The 15,435-nt window shown below is 46.3% G+C and overlaps 1 protein-coding gene across 1 annotated transcript in view; it reads left to right on the plus strand.

The window, feature by feature from the left end:
• The first annotated feature begins 249 nt into the window (after positions 1-249).
• The window catches only part of LOC139276394 (arginyl-tRNA--protein transferase 1-like), a 79,726-nt gene continuing 64,540 nt past the window's right edge, over positions 250-15,435 (plus strand). Inside the window, exon 1 of the mRNA XM_070894327.1 lies at positions 250-474. Within this exon, the coding sequence (XP_070750428.1) occupies positions 360-474 (115 nt within the window). The 5' untranslated portion in view covers positions 250-359. The remainder of the gene's footprint in view (positions 475-15,435) is intronic.

Consider the following 15,435-nt stretch of genomic DNA (forward strand, 5'->3'; position numbering starts at 1 on the left):
CCTTAGCACCTTAAAGGCGCTATATAAATGCAAGTTCTTGTTGTACAGATGTTATGCTTACTTTTCTGTTTGTAAGTTGGAAGTTGCATCAGGAAATGTGCCTTTAAATGCTGCTGGGTAGCCCGGGGGCATTGTTTCAGAGACCTGGGGGGTGTCTCTGGGTCTTTCGGGCTGGGCTAGCTGCTGGCTTGACGGCTCTGGGGCTGGAACTCCTGCGAGCGTCAGTCAGGCGGATGAGGAAGTAGCCGAGGAGTTGGGCTGGCTGCTGCCGCGTTGTGTGTGTGTGTATCCGGCTCCGGATCTTGGCCGGGGGGGAGTCAGCGGATGGGGTGATCCGGCTGGCACCCCCTCCGTCCCCGATGGGAACCAGCAGCACCGGGCAGAACCCCCCGGCGGGGCTGGCGGCCGAGCTCAGTCCGCCCCTAGAGGCGTGGAGCTGCGGCTACTGCGGGAAAGACTCGTTCTGTGCTCAGGGTGAGCAGGGCACTCCGGGGGAGGGGAGGGGGTCAAGGAGGGGAATCCCAGGGAACATCAGCTCAGGGCAGATTCAGGAAACAAAGTTTATCAGGAGCTATAGGAGAAAGTTAATGAGAAATTGTTACATTAATTGTATCTGTTAAATTGCTACTCAGTATCTTAAATGTATCTAATTTAGATCAGCAATTGAAAGTGAAAGATGCTTTTAACCTGTGTCCATTCACTGGTGTTAATTTCCCCTTTTAGATAAGTTTCTGTCAATATCGTGCTAGTGACACATCTGGTCAGTTGCCGGCGCTTGGTGACCTGTTGTCTTCAGCTGTTGTACATGTTTGTTGGGAAGCAGGGGGTTTGTGTTGTTGGGTTGTGTCTACTTGCTGCTCTTTCACTCCCGCCTCTGTTTTGGCGTCGGTTTCAGGGTACGAACCGAAGTCCGATCGGGACTTTCTCCCCACCGGCTGGAGTGTTTGGAAAATGCCTGGAATATTTTCCGCGTTATTTATGTTTTTGTTCAGGTTTCCATGCGAACATGGTTTGTCTGGAGGGTGAACGCGAATAGTCCCTTCAGTCCGATTGCTTTGCTGAAATTGGTTGGTAAATTGATAGATGTCATCCAGCTATTGGTGGAAATTATATATTCTTTGGAACGGCGGCTTTGTATTGCGGGTATGTGTGTATTGGTCCCAAGGTTGCCAACCTCGGGGAGAGCCGAAGGAGCAATGCTTCTGAGGGGGGTTGATAGACAGCCATCCCGAATGGGAATCCTGAAGGGTCAATTGTGGCTCCCTCACTGAGCCCCGGAGACCAGCTGTCCTTTACCCTTTGTGTTTCTTCCACTCCTGAAGGGTTTTGCCTCAAGCTTTCACAGTTGCTCTTCATTCTCCTAATGTTTTGTTTTGTTCTCATTCTGGGCATGTGGGTGTCACTGGCAAGGCTGGCACTTATTACGCACCCCTGGTTGCTTGAGAAGGTTATGTTTGGCCTCCTTCCTGATGTGTTGTGTAATGGGTTGATACAAGTAAGTGGATTGCGAAGTCACTTAAGATTGAACTACACTAAAAGAAAGACTTGGATTTATATAGCGCCTTTCACGACCGGACATCTCAAAGCGCCTTACAGCCAATGAAGTACTTTTGGAGTGTGGTCACTGTTGTAATGTAAGAAACGTGGCAGCCAACTTGCGCACAGCAAGATCCCACAAACAGCACTGTTATAATGACCAGATAATCTGTTTTTGTTATGTTGATTGAGGGATAAATATTGGCCAGGACACTGAGGATCACTCCCCTGCTCTTCTTCGAAATAGTGTCATGGGATCTTTTATGTCCACCTGAGAGGGCAGACGGGGCCTCTGTTTAATGTCTCATCCGAAACAAGGCACTTCTGACAGAGCAGCACTCCTTCAGCACTGTACTGGAGTGTCAGCCTAGATTTAAGTGCTCTAGTCCCTGGAGTGGGACTTAAACTCACAACCTTCTAACTCCGAGGCGAGCGTGCTACCCACTGAGCCACGGTTAACCCAGGGATGCTGAGGCTCACCGACCAACTAAGAGCAGCTCTATGAACATGAGGGACCTTTCCAGTCCATGTGGCTCAGTTGCTCACTAGTCGGTGTTTTGCAATGGGATTATATGTACTGAGCGTGTTGGTTCCTATACTGCCCGTACAAACCAAAGCGCGCATCAGGACAAGTGCGAGATCACAGCACCACACTACATGAAGTCCCAGCCCTGTCAGTCGGATGTTGCCTGTTTTGGATCTGAATTACAGGTTAGGTTAAAACCCAAGTTAAAAGCGCTGAAGTCTGAAATTAGAAGGGCAGCATAAAGAGCCCAAAATGATCTATGATGTTTATAAAGAAAAAAAATTATAGATCTCGGAATCGGTTTCTTCAGAACTGTTAAGCTGCGGATTTCTTGGACAATAAAGTTTTATCATTCTTTTCATGATTTTGAAACGGGTGGAGAGAACGATGCCAGAAGAGTATGTCAGGGGCAGGACTTCTGCCTGGAATTCCTTCAGATACTTTTTGTGGTTCTTTTTGATGTTTTTGTGTTGCTCAACATCAACTTGTATTTATATAGCACCTTTTAACGTAGTAAAATGTCCCAAGGCACTTCACAGGAGCGTTGTAAAACAAAATTTGATATCAAGTCACATAAAGAGAAAGTAAGACAGAAAGAGGTAGGTTTTAAGGAGTGTCTTAAAGGAGAATTAAGTGGTAGAGAGGTTTAGGGAGGTCCAGAGTTTAGGGTCTTGGCAGCTGATGGCACGGCCACCAATGGTGGAGCGATTTAAAATCGGGGATGCTCAAGAGGCCAGAATTGGAGGAGCACAGTTATCTCTGGGTGGGGAGGGGATTGTAGGGCTGGAGGTGATTACAGAGATAGGGAGGGTGTGAGGCCATGGAGGATTTGAAAACAAGGATGAGAATTTTAAAATGGGAGTATTGCTTAACCGAGAGCCAATGTAGCTCAGTGAGCACAAAGGTGATGCGAGATTGTCTCTCCCGACCCTGCAGGGTTATAGCAGATTCCAGGAGCAACACTGCTGGTTTTGAAGGGTTTGTCGAAGCTGCTGGTTAAATCTGTCTTGGACTGGCCGTCTCTTCTTGCACCATTTGTGACTCAAATTAAACCTTTGACAATGACATTTGGGGCCACATTTGTGTTGAAATGAAATATTTTCTCTTCATGTTCCTGTCCCATGCAATGTGAAATCAGAGACCCATTGTGACTGGTTTCTCTTTCCATCTATCTCCACCCAATCCCCCCACACCACTGCCCAGCCCTGCCCCCACCCCGTGACATATTCAGAAGAAGATAAGGTGGGAGGGTGAGCAATATGTGTGTGTATCAGTATAATGTACACCAGGTGCAGGCCCAGACCTGCGTATTTTAGCAACCCCCAGTGACGAGTGGTCAATCTATGGAGCAGGCTCCCTCGGGAGACGGTGGAAGCAGAAAGTGTTGCTTCATCCAAAAGCAAGTTTAACAGAGTTCATTCATAAAATTGTAATTTCTGATTCAGTGTTGTGAATAATTTGAGACCTGCCATGTGGTGAGTGTAACATGATTGGGAGGAGCCCAAACCTGCCTCCTGTCTGGATCTGTTGTAGACTAATTGGTGGAGATGGATTGCTATGATTAGTCGATGACCCTTATTGTTGTATAACGCCATGGCCAGAATGGTAGAAGGTGAACTATTTGGACCTTAGTCTTTTTATGTCTAACAATTCCTATGCAGCTTGTGTAAATCCTGGGGCAGTGTTGTGATCGAAGAGGCATGATGCAATAGATCTCCACCCCCATTGCCTCTCTCTTGCCCTGGTAACTGAGCAGGTGCAACAAAAAGGAAAATTGACCTGATTAACTTTTAGTTATTTGTCAGGGGTTAATTTTCTCACTCCCATTATAGCCTGGTCCCATTGAGATTCTGGAAGTGTAAATACATTTTATTTTTTCCATCAGTTTTTTTCCCCTCCTCTCTTGCTACAGAAGGCGTGTGGTTCCCTCACCCAAGTACCCATTTCTCATGTGTTAGTGAAGCAGTGAGGGATGGTCAGAAGGTTCATTGACTACGGGCTCACACACACACACAGACTCTCACACACACACAGACTCACACACACATTGTTATGTTCAGAATAACTCCACAAGACTGTATGCTGTAAGCTCAAACTGATGTGACCTTAGTCTCTTTAATCAAACTCCAGAGTGCTGAAGCAGCATGGCAGACAACCTTTTACACTTGCTTGCATGGGGTGTGCAGGTGACCCTTGGGTCTCCAACAGGTGCGCCCCCTGGTGGCAAGTCTTACACTATTATAATGTTTACATACATAACACACACAGACATACACAGATACACTCACACACACACTCACACACATTCACATACGCATTCACATTCACATACACATTCTCACACTCACACTCTCTCTCTCACACACTCTCTCACTCTCACACACTCTCTCACATTCCAGTGAGGGTCACGGTAGAGTGATTCGAACACATCGCTGCCAGCCTGTGCCAACACAGAAGCCGTGATTTTAACTCTGGGCCCCATTGGGACAGTCAGGAATCACTCAATGGAGAGTTGAGTATGAGGCCCAGGCCATTTTAACTCCCAGGCCTGAGTTACATTTCTTGGGACTGTCTCCTGTCCAAAGCCGACGGGAATGATCCTAGAGCTGGTGGGCAATGGCCCACAGGGAATCTTCACAAAAATGACATTGAAATACTTATATTGTGCAGTCTGCTGCCTCCTGCCAGGTTTCGCTGGTGGGTTTGGCAATGTGCAGGCCTCTCGCAATCTCAAGTTAAAGCGCATTGCCGATAATATCTTCGGATGACCTGTCTGTCTGGGGTGGGTGTCCCACCCGTGCCTGAAACGCCCTAGGTTAAAATGTACAGCTGCCAGGATATTCCAGCATCCTCCAGGAATTCCTCATAGTTAATACTTTCCTCTGGCTCCTTATTGTGTTCAATAACTAAACAGTAAGGGAAGAGGAAATAAAAGCAGAGAATGCTGGAAATCTCAGTGGGTCAGGCAGCATCTGTGGAGAGAGAAGCAGAGTTAACGTTTCAGGACGATGACCCTTCATCAGAACCTGTCCTGAAGTATGTTCTGTCGAGGGGTCACAGACCTGAAACTTTAACTCTGTTTCTCGCCACACATGCTGCCTGACCCGCTGAGATTGTCAGCATGTTCTGTTTTTATTTCAGATTCCAGCATCCGCAGCATTTTGTTTTTGTGTTGGATTAAGGGAAGAGGTCCAGACTGCAGCGCTGCCTTCTCCACCTGTGTTGTGCCTCACAATGTTTGTAGATTGAAAGGTGTCTGTGACTTCTCGCTATAACCAGGAAGTTATCAGCACCTTTCAATCTGCAGGTTTATCTCACCAGCAGTAATTAACTCTGACGTCAGGTTACGTTTGCTCACAGAAAGTAGATTTTGTGGTTTTGAATAGAAAGTACCAGTTAAACGGTGACAAAATTTGAGTTCATTTTTTTTAACCAATTTTCTTTCTTCTGTTTCTGAAGGCACTGACTCCTGCCACATTCAGACCCCACAAAACCCGGCAGCCCTGTGATACCTCCCCCATGTATGAGTCTGGGGACAGTATCGGCAGGGTACTTGACTGACGTGAGGAGCCCAGTCTTGCCCTCATCCAATGTGCAGTCACACATGCTTTCCAGAAGGGATCACTGTGTAGGGATGAGGAGAGGGAGCCCTGACTGATTTCCTTCCCCTTCCTGTGTCCAGTTGTACTGCCTCTACCGTTATCTCATCTGAGACCGGCCAACTCAGCCGCTGTCTTTCTGCCACTTAGGCTGGTGACTTTCCCTCCCAGTTTAGGATGAGGTAGTCCCCAATGTTTTGTCATGGTATTTGTTTGAACAGGCTATGGGAGAGAAAAGAAAGAAAGACTTGCATTTATATAGCGCCTTTCAAGACCACCGGACGCTTCAAAGCGCTTTACAGCCAATTAAGTACTTTTGGAGTGTAGTCACTTTTGTAATGTGGGAAACGTGGCAGCCAATTTGCACACAGCAAGCTCCCACAAAACAACAATGTGATAATGACCAGATAATCTGTTTTTTGTTATGTTGATTGAGGGATAAATATTGACCAGGACGCCGGTGATGACTCCCCTGCTCTTCTTCGAAATGGCGCCATGGGATCTTTTCCATCACCTGAGAGAGCAGATGGGGCCTCGGTTTAACATCTCATCCGAAATAAGGCACCTCCGACATGCTCCCTCAGCACTGTACTGGAGTGTCAGCCTAGATTTGAATCCACAACCTTCTGACTCAGAGGGAGTGTGCTACCCACTGAGCCACAGCTGACACAGAGCCAGGAATTGGCCTGATTAGAACGCTCAACCGAAGCTCAACTAATAAAAGGTTTCAACTGCAGCTGAGTGATGGAGAAGAAGATTAGGCCATATTGGCTGGAGGCAGCCAGGCCATTTCAGGCTCCACATCTCTTCCATTGCCTGCTTTAAAATTCTTTTGTCTTGGTTTCTTGCTTTAACCGTGAGCGTTAAAGTGTTCGGTGGTGCAGACCATGGGAGCATCTGCGCTCAGTGCTGCCGAGGGAAAGGAGGCAGGTGGATTGCAGCTGGGCGGGGCGGTAATGATGGAGGTTGACCACATATCCACAGCACAAATAAACACCTATATCCACCTCTGTAACATCGCCCGTCTCCGTCCCTGCCTCAGCTCTTCTGCTGCTGAAACCCTAATTCATGCCAAACTTGACTATACCAAAGGACTCCTGGCTGGCCTCCCACGTTCTACCCTATGTAAACTTGAGGTCATCCAAAACTCAGCTGCCCATGTCCTAACTCGCACCAAGTCTCGTTCACCCATCACCCCATGTGCTCGCTGACCTCCATTGGCTCCGGTTAAGCAACGCCTCGATTTCATAATTTTCATCCTTGTTTTCAAATTGCTCCATGGCCTCACCCCTCCCTATCTCTGTAATCTCCTCCAGCCCCACAACCCCCCCCAAGATGTCTGCGTTCTTCTAATTCTGCACCCTTGAGCACCCCTGATTATAATCGCTTAACCATCGGTGGCCGCGCCTTCAGCTGCCTGGACCCTAAGCTCTGGAACTCCCTCCCTAAACCTCTCCGCCTCGCTACCTCTCTTTCTTCCTTTAAGACATTCCTTAAAACCTACCTCTTTAACCAAGCTTTTGGTCACCTGCCCTCATTTCTTCTTGTGTGTCTCGAGAGTGTCAAATTTTTGTCTTATTACAATCCTTTGAAGTGCCTTGAGATGTTTTATTATGTTATTAAAGGAGCCATATTTATGAAAGGATATACTTGCTTTGGAGGCTGTTCAGAGAAGGTTCACTCGGTTGATTCCGGGGATGAGGAGGTTGACTTGTGAGGAAAGGTTGAGTATGTTGGGCCTCTACTCATTGGAATTCGGAAGAATGAGAGGTGATCTTATCGAAACATATAAGATTATGAGGGGGCTTGACAAGGTGGATGCAGAGAGGATGTTTCCACTGATAGGGGAGACTAGAACTAGGGGCCATAATCTTAGAATAAGGCGCCACCCATTTAAAACTGAGATGAGGAGGAATTTCTTCTCTCAGAGGGTTGTGGATCTGTGGAATTCACTGCCTCAGAGAGCTGTGGAAGCTGGGACATTGAAAAATTTAAGACAGAAATAGACAGTTTCTTAAACGATAAGGGAATAAGGGGTTATGGAGAGCGGGCGGGGAAGTGGAGCTGAGTCCATGATCGGATCAGCCATGGTCGTATTAAATGGCAGAGCAAGCGCGAGGGGCCATATGGCCTACTCCTGCTCCTGTTTCTTATGTTCTTAAATAAATACAAGTTGTTGTTGCAGCCTCTGCCTGCAGGGAGGAGGGGAAATTCCTCTGGGAGATTCCTCTGCACTTCCCAGCGGCCAATTAGAAGTGTGTATTCCAAAGAACCTGTACATATATTTATTTGGCACCTTTTTCAAAAGTCTCAAAGCTCTTCACAGGGCGAATTACTTTTCACAATGTGGTGAGTGTTGGCATGTGGGCCCAAACACAGAAATGAACAATCAGTTCTTCTGATTAATCTGTCTTTTGTGATGTTGGTTGAAGGAGAGGTGTTCAAATGACAAAAGGTTTCAATAGTGTAGGTACAGAAAAACTGTTTGAGATTTTCAAGCCTGAGATGAGTAGATTTTTGGGCTCTCTCTTGGAACAAGGGATAAAGGGATCAGGCGGGAAAGTGGAGTTGAGGCTGAAGATCAGCCAGGAGCTTATTGAATGGTAGAGCAGGCTCGAGGGGCCAACTCCTGCTCCTAATCCTTATGTTCCTCTGGTGCGGGAATCAAGAAAAAGGAGGAACAATCGTAAAATTGGAGCTAGGCCATTCAGGAGTGAAATCAAGGAGCGCTTTTATAAGCAAACGGCAGTGGAAATCTAGAACTCACAACCTCAAAAGGCTGTGGATGCTGGGTCAATTGAAATGTTCTGAGATTGATGGATTTTTGTTGGGTAACCATATCATAACATAAGAAGTAGGAGCAGGAGTAGGCCATATGGCCCCTCAAGCCGGCTCTGCCATTCAATAAGATCATGGCTGATCTGATCATGGACTCAGCTCCACTTCCCCACCTGCTCCCCATAACCCCTTATCCCCCTATCTTTTAAGAAACTGTCTATTTCTGTCTTAAATGTATTCAATATCCCAGCTTCCACAGCTCTCTGAGGCAGCGAATTCCACAGATTTACAACCCTCTGAGAGAAGAAATTTCTCCTCATCTCTGCTTTAAATGGGCGGCCCCTTATTCTAAGATTATGCCCTCTAGTTCTAGTCTCCCCCATCAGTGGAAACATCCTCTCTGCATCCGCCTTGTCAAGCCCCCTGATAATCTTTTATGTTTCGATAAGATTCTATCCTATGAAGCCGAGGTAGGGATCAGCTGTGATCTAATTGAATGATGGAGGGGGCTGAATGACCTACTCTTGTTCCGATGTCCCCTTGGACTTATGTAGAAATATTGGCCAGGACTCCGGGGATTCCTTGCTCTTCTTCAGATCGTGCCATAGGATCTTTAGCAAGCAAGCGGGACCTCCAGACATTGGCTGAAGTCTGGAAGCACCTTGCCTTTCACCTCTTAGCAGTAGAAGCTTGGGATCTATAATAGGAAGCACATCACACCTATGCTCCCTTCGTAGGAAGATACGTACTCTCAGCAACTTGTGGTAAATGCCAGATACATTCTCTTGTCATGATGACATCACATCCGGGTCAAGATGATCCGTGAAGCTTTGCCCCTGGTGGCAGAGATACAAAAAGAAAAAGAAAGAAAGACTTGCATTTATATAGCGCCTTTCACGACCACCGGACGCCTCAAAGTGCTTTACAGCCAATGAAGTACTTTTGGAGTGTAATCACTGTTGTAATGTGGAAAAAGTGGCAGCCAATTTGCGCACAGCAAGGTCCCACAAACAGCAATGTGATAATGACCAGATCATCTGTTTTTTTGTTATGTTGATTGAGGGATAGATATTGGCCAGGACACCGGGGATAACTCCCCTGCTCTTCTTCAAAAATAGTGCCATGGGATCTTTTACGTCCACTTGAGAGAGCAGATTTAACATGTCATCTCGGTTTAACATGTCATCCGAAAGATGGCATCTCCAACAGTGCAGCACTCCCTCAGTATGGCAGTGGAGTGTCAGCCTAGAGTTTTGTGCTCAAGACCCTGGAGTAGGACTTGAACCCACAACCTTCTGACTCAGAGGCGAGAGTACTGCCCACTGAGCCACAGCTGACACTTTGGGGGATCAGTCACCCGGCTTCACCGCACCACGTAAACTATGGATTACTGCCAACCGTATCGGAACCTCAAACAAGCGCTGCCAACACCGGCTGCATAAATGGAAGGTGAAGGACTGTGGCGAGGCTAAAAACCACCGAGCATCTTGTGAACCATTGCTCGCTACAAGGGTCCGTCAAGTGGATGACCAATATGGATATCAGCATTTCATGTTGCTTTTCAAGCCTACCATAGGGAAGAAGAATATGGATGGTGACATGTTGTAGCTGATATATTTATATTTGAAGTAAATATTTAATGATCAAGAAGAGTTTACATCTACCAGTCAGCTTTGTCATTAGAAGGCTTATCAACAGTCTTGTGCACTGACTTACATAGAAATTTACAGCACAACCAGTCCATTCAGCCCATCGAATCTGCACTGTCTCTTTGCTAGAGAAATCCAAAATTAATTCCACTAGCCCATGCTCTCCCCATCTCTTCCTCTGTTTCAAATATCTGTTTATTTTTCTCATCTTAAGACGTGTTGCCTTAGCTAATCCCTGTGGCAAACCATTGTATGCTCTGACCGCTCGCTCCGTGAAGTAATTTTTCTTGACCTTTCTCCTCATTCTCTTAGTGACCATAGTAAATTAAAGACTCTTTGTCACTGACTTCCCAACCAGAGAAAATAGTGTTTCCCTAGCACAAGTTTTTGGGGGAGAAATTCGGTTGGATAGCGAGGGCGCTAAAGGGTTTGCAGCCGCGAGCACCGGCATTAGCGCCGCTCGGCAAATTCAGTGTGCCGGTACCGACAGTGCTGAGGCGTATCGCCCGGGAGCATAGCGCCGGTGTGCAACGCCCCCGGTTTTGACACGGAGGCAAAATTTGCTTTGGGATACACTTGTAGCGCCCCCTAGTGACACCGCCGGAGAAAGCTGCCGTGCAGAGCTGTCCCGGGGTGCTAAGGGAAGGAATGACTGCATGACATTAGTGTGATTGATATTTTGTTTTTTTGCCATTTAACTTTATAGAAACATAGAAACATAGAAAATAGATGCAGGAGTAGGCCATTCGGCCCTTCTAGCCTGCACCGCCATTCAATGAATTCATGGCTGAACATGCAACTTCAGTACCCCATTCCTGCTTTCTCACCATACCCCTTGATTCCCCTAGTAGTAAGGACTTCATCTAACTCCTTTTTGAATATATTTAGTGAATTGGCCTCAACAACTTTCTGTGGTAGAGAATTCCACAGGTTCACCACTCTCTGGGTGAAGAAATTCCTCCTCATCTCGGTCCTAAATGGCTTCCCCCTTATCCTTAGACTGTGTCCCCTGGTTCTGGACTTCCCCAACATTGGGAACATTCTTCCTGCATCTAACCTGTCTAACCCCGTCAGAATTTTAAACGTTTCTATGAGGTCCCCTCTCATTCTTCTGAACTCCAGTGAATACAAGCCCAGTTGATCCAGTCTTTCTTGATAGGTCAGTCCCGCCATCCCGGGAATCAGTCTGGTGAACCTTCGCTGCACTCCCTCAATAGCAAGAATGTCCTTCCTCAGGTTAGGAGACCAAAACTGTACACAATACTCCAGGTGTGGCCTCACCAAGGCCCTGTACAATTGTAGCAACACCTCCCTGCCCTTGTACTCAAATCCCCTCGCTATGAAGGCCAACATGCCATTTGCTTTCTTAACCGCCTGCTGTACCTGCATGCCAACCTTCAATGACTGATGTACCATGACACCCAGGTCTCTTTGCACCTCCCCTTTTCCTAATCTGTCACCATTCAGATAATAGTCTGTCTCTCTGTTTTTACCACCAAAGTGGATAACCTCACATTTATCCACATTATACTTCATCTGCCATGCATTTGCCCACTCACCTAATCTATCCAAGTCGCTCTGCAGCCTCATAGAATCCTCCTTGCAGCTCACACTGCCACCCAACTTAGTGTCATCCGCAAATTTGGAGATCCTACATTTAATCCCCTCGTCTAAATCATTAATGTACAGTGTAAACAGCTGGGGCCCCAGCACAGAGCCTTGCGGTACCCCACTAGTCACTGCCTGCCATTCTGAAAAGTCCCCATTTGCTCCTACTCTTTGCTTCCTGTCGGACAACCAGTTCTCAATCCATGTCAGCACACTACCCCCAATCCCATGTGCTTTAACTTTGCACATTAATCTCTTGTGTGGGACCTTGTCGAAAGCCTTCTGAAAGTCCAAATATACCACATCAACTGGTTCTCCCTTGTCCACTCTACTGGAAACATCCTCAAAAAATTCCAGAAGATTTGTCAAGCATGATTTCCCTTTCACAAATCCATGCTGATTTGGACCTATCATATTACCTCTTTCCAAATGCACTGCTATGACATCCTTAATAATTGATTCCATCATTTTACCCACTACCGATGTCAGGCTGACCGGTCTGTAATTCCCTGTTTTCTCTCTCCCTCCTTTTTTAAAAAGTGGGGTTACATTGGCTACCCTCCACTCCATAGGAACTGATCCAGAGTCAATGGAATGTTGGAAAATGACTGTCAATGCATCCACTATTTCCAAGGCCACCTCCTTAAGTACTCTGGGATGCAGTCCATCAGGCCCTGGGGATTTATCGGCCTTCAATCCCATCAATTTCCCCAACACAATTTCCCGACTAATAAGGATTTCCCTCAGTTCCTCCTCCTTACTAGACCCTCCGACCCCTTTTATATCCGGAAGGTTGTTTGTGTCCTCCTCAGTGAATACCGAACCAAAGTACTTGTTCAATTGGTCCGCCATTTCTTTGTTCCCCGTTATGACTTCCCCTGATTCTGACTGCAGGAGACCTACGTTTGTCTTTACTAACCTTTTTCTCTTTACATATCTATAGAAACTTTTGCAATCCGTCTTAATGTTCCCTGCAAGTTTCTTCTCGTACTCCATTTTCCCTGCCCTAATCAAACCCTTTGTCCTCCTCTGCTGAGTTCTAAATTTCTCACAGTCCCCGGGTTCGCTGCTATTTCTGGCCAATTTGTATGCCACTTCCTTGGCTTTAATGCTATCCCTGATTTCCCTTGATAGCCACGGTTGAGCCACCTTCCCTTTTTTATTTTTACGACAGACAGGAATGTACAATTGTTGTAGTTCATCCATGCGGTCTCTAAATGTCTGCCATTGCCCATCCACAGTCAACCCCTTCAGTATCATTCGCCAATCTATCCTAGCCAATTCACGCCTCATACCTTCAAAGTTACCCTTCTTTAAGTTCTGGACCATGGTCTCTGAATTAACTATTTCATTCTCCATCCTAATGCAGAATTCCACCATATTATGGTCATTCTTCCCCAAGGGGCCTCGCACAACGAGATTGCTAATTAATCCTCTCTCATTACACAACACCCAGTCTAAGATGGCCTCCCCCCTAGTTGGTTCCTCGACATATTGGTCTAAAAAACCATCCCTTATGCACTCCAGGAAATCCTCCTCTACCGTATTGCTCTACTCTATTCTCCTATTTATAAAACCCAGATGTTACTGTTTCTTTTATGTATTTGGGATGAGTAATGTAGAGGGAATGTTTTCTGTGTTTTTTGTTCCGATTCTTTTTTTTGCAGGAAGGCCTCTCTTAGGACGCGACGAATCCGGCTCTTTAGCACAGGATATTCAGTTGCTCACCCAGCCTAGCGCCCTGAGAGCAGTGTGGAATGCATCCCTTAGCACTCCGCTCCACTCTCAGAGCGCAACAACTGAATTTTGTGGCTCCCGTCACAAACCATTTTCCATTGCTAAATTTAGCGGCAGTACGACATTCGCGCCTTAAAAACCCTCCAACCGAAGTTCTAGACCTTTGTGTTTTACTAGCCTCTATTAACTCTCCTCTTAGCCTTCTCTGCTCCAGTAGAAATAGTTCCAGTATCTCGCGTCTCTCCTCATAACTAGTTTCCCACCCCTAGTGAATCTAGGCTGTTCATTCCCTATGGCTTTAGTGCGCTTTCTATAATGGGGTGCCCAACACTAAGCATCACACTCCAACTGTGGCCAAACCATTGCCTTGTACAAATTTATCATTACCTCTTTGCTAACTACTCTATTCTCCTATTTATAAAACCCAGATGTTACTGTTTCTTTTATGTGTTTGTCTACCCACACTCGCACCTTCCGAGAACTGTGTGTTAGAATCCCTAGGTCTCTGTTCCTCCTCGCCCATCAGTATCTTTCCACTGATACTTCTATGCATGTTCAAGAAACAACTTGCATTTATATAGCACTTTTCAAAAGAACATAAGAAATAGGAGCAGGAGCAGGCCGTTAGGCCCCCCGAGCCTGTTCCGCCATTCAATAAGATCATGGCTGATCCGATCGTGGTCTGAACTCCACCATGAGAGGAACAGTGCCAGGCGGGAATATAAATGGGGAAAAAGCAATGCCAGTCCAAAAATCAGAACAGCACAAGAACAGAGTTGTCCATTATTTAGCCACCAGCCTCATCTGGCTCAGTGGGAATCCAGATGTGGCTAATTGCATTTATGATTAGAAAATAAAAAGCAAGTAATAGACTCTTGTTGAGCTTATGATCTCAATACTCACATTCAGATGGCATACACGTGCGCACGATAACCTTTCTGTACATAGATTCACAGAAGTTTATGGCACAGAAGGAGGCCATTCAGCCCATGGCGTTTGTGTTGGCCGATAAAAAGCTATCTAGCCTAATCCCACTTACCAGCTCTTGGTCCATAGCCTTTTAAGTTACAGCACTTCAAGTACATATCCAAGCTCTTCAGGGTTGCACTGAGGCGTTCTGCCTCTACCACCCTTACAGGCAGTGAATTCCAGACCCCCACTGTCCTCTGGGTGAAAACAGTTCTCCTCAACTCCCCTCTGATCCTTCTACAAATTGCTTTAAATCTATGCCCCCTGGTTATTGATGTCTCTGCTAAGGGAAACAGGTCCTCCCTATCCACTATTTCCAGGCCACTCATAATTTTATAGACGTCAAATAAATCTCTCCTTAGCAATCTCTGTTCCAAAGAAAACAACCCCAGCCTATTCAATCTTTCCTCGTAGCTAAAGTTTTCCAGTCCTGGCAGTGCGTAGTAGTTATTTGGATTTTGGCAAAGCTTTTGATAAGGTCCCACATGGCAGACTGGTCACAAAAGTAATAGCCCATGGGATCCAGGGCAAAGTGGCAAGTTGGATCCAAAATTGGCTCGGAGGCAGGAAGCAAAGGGTAATGGTTGATGGGTGTTTTTGTGACAGGAAGGCTGTATCCAGTGGGGTTCCGCAGGGCTCAGTGCTGGGTCCCTTGCTTTTTGTGGTATATATCAATGACTTGGACTTGAATGTTAGGGGTATGATTAAGAAGTTTGCAGATAGCACTTAAATAGGCTGTGTGGTTGATAATGAAGAAGAAAGCTGTGGACTGCAGGAAGATATCAATGCACTGGTCAGGTGGACAGAACAGTGGCAAAAGGAATTCAATCCGGATAAGTGTGAGGTAGTGCATTTGGGGAGGTCTAACAAGGCAAGGGAAAACACATTATTTGGTACGACACTGAAAAGTGTAGAGGAACAAAGGCACCTTGGAGTGCAGGTCCACAGATCCCTGAAGGTAGCAGGCCAGGTAGATAAGGTGGTTAAGAAGGCATATGGAATACATGCCTTTATTAGTCAAGGCATGGAATAC

Source organism: Pristiophorus japonicus, chromosome 11 (assembly GCF_044704955.1).
Source record: "Pristiophorus japonicus isolate sPriJap1 chromosome 11, sPriJap1.hap1, whole genome shotgun sequence".
NCBI lineage: Eukaryota > Metazoa > Chordata > Chondrichthyes > Pristiophoridae > Pristiophorus > Pristiophorus japonicus.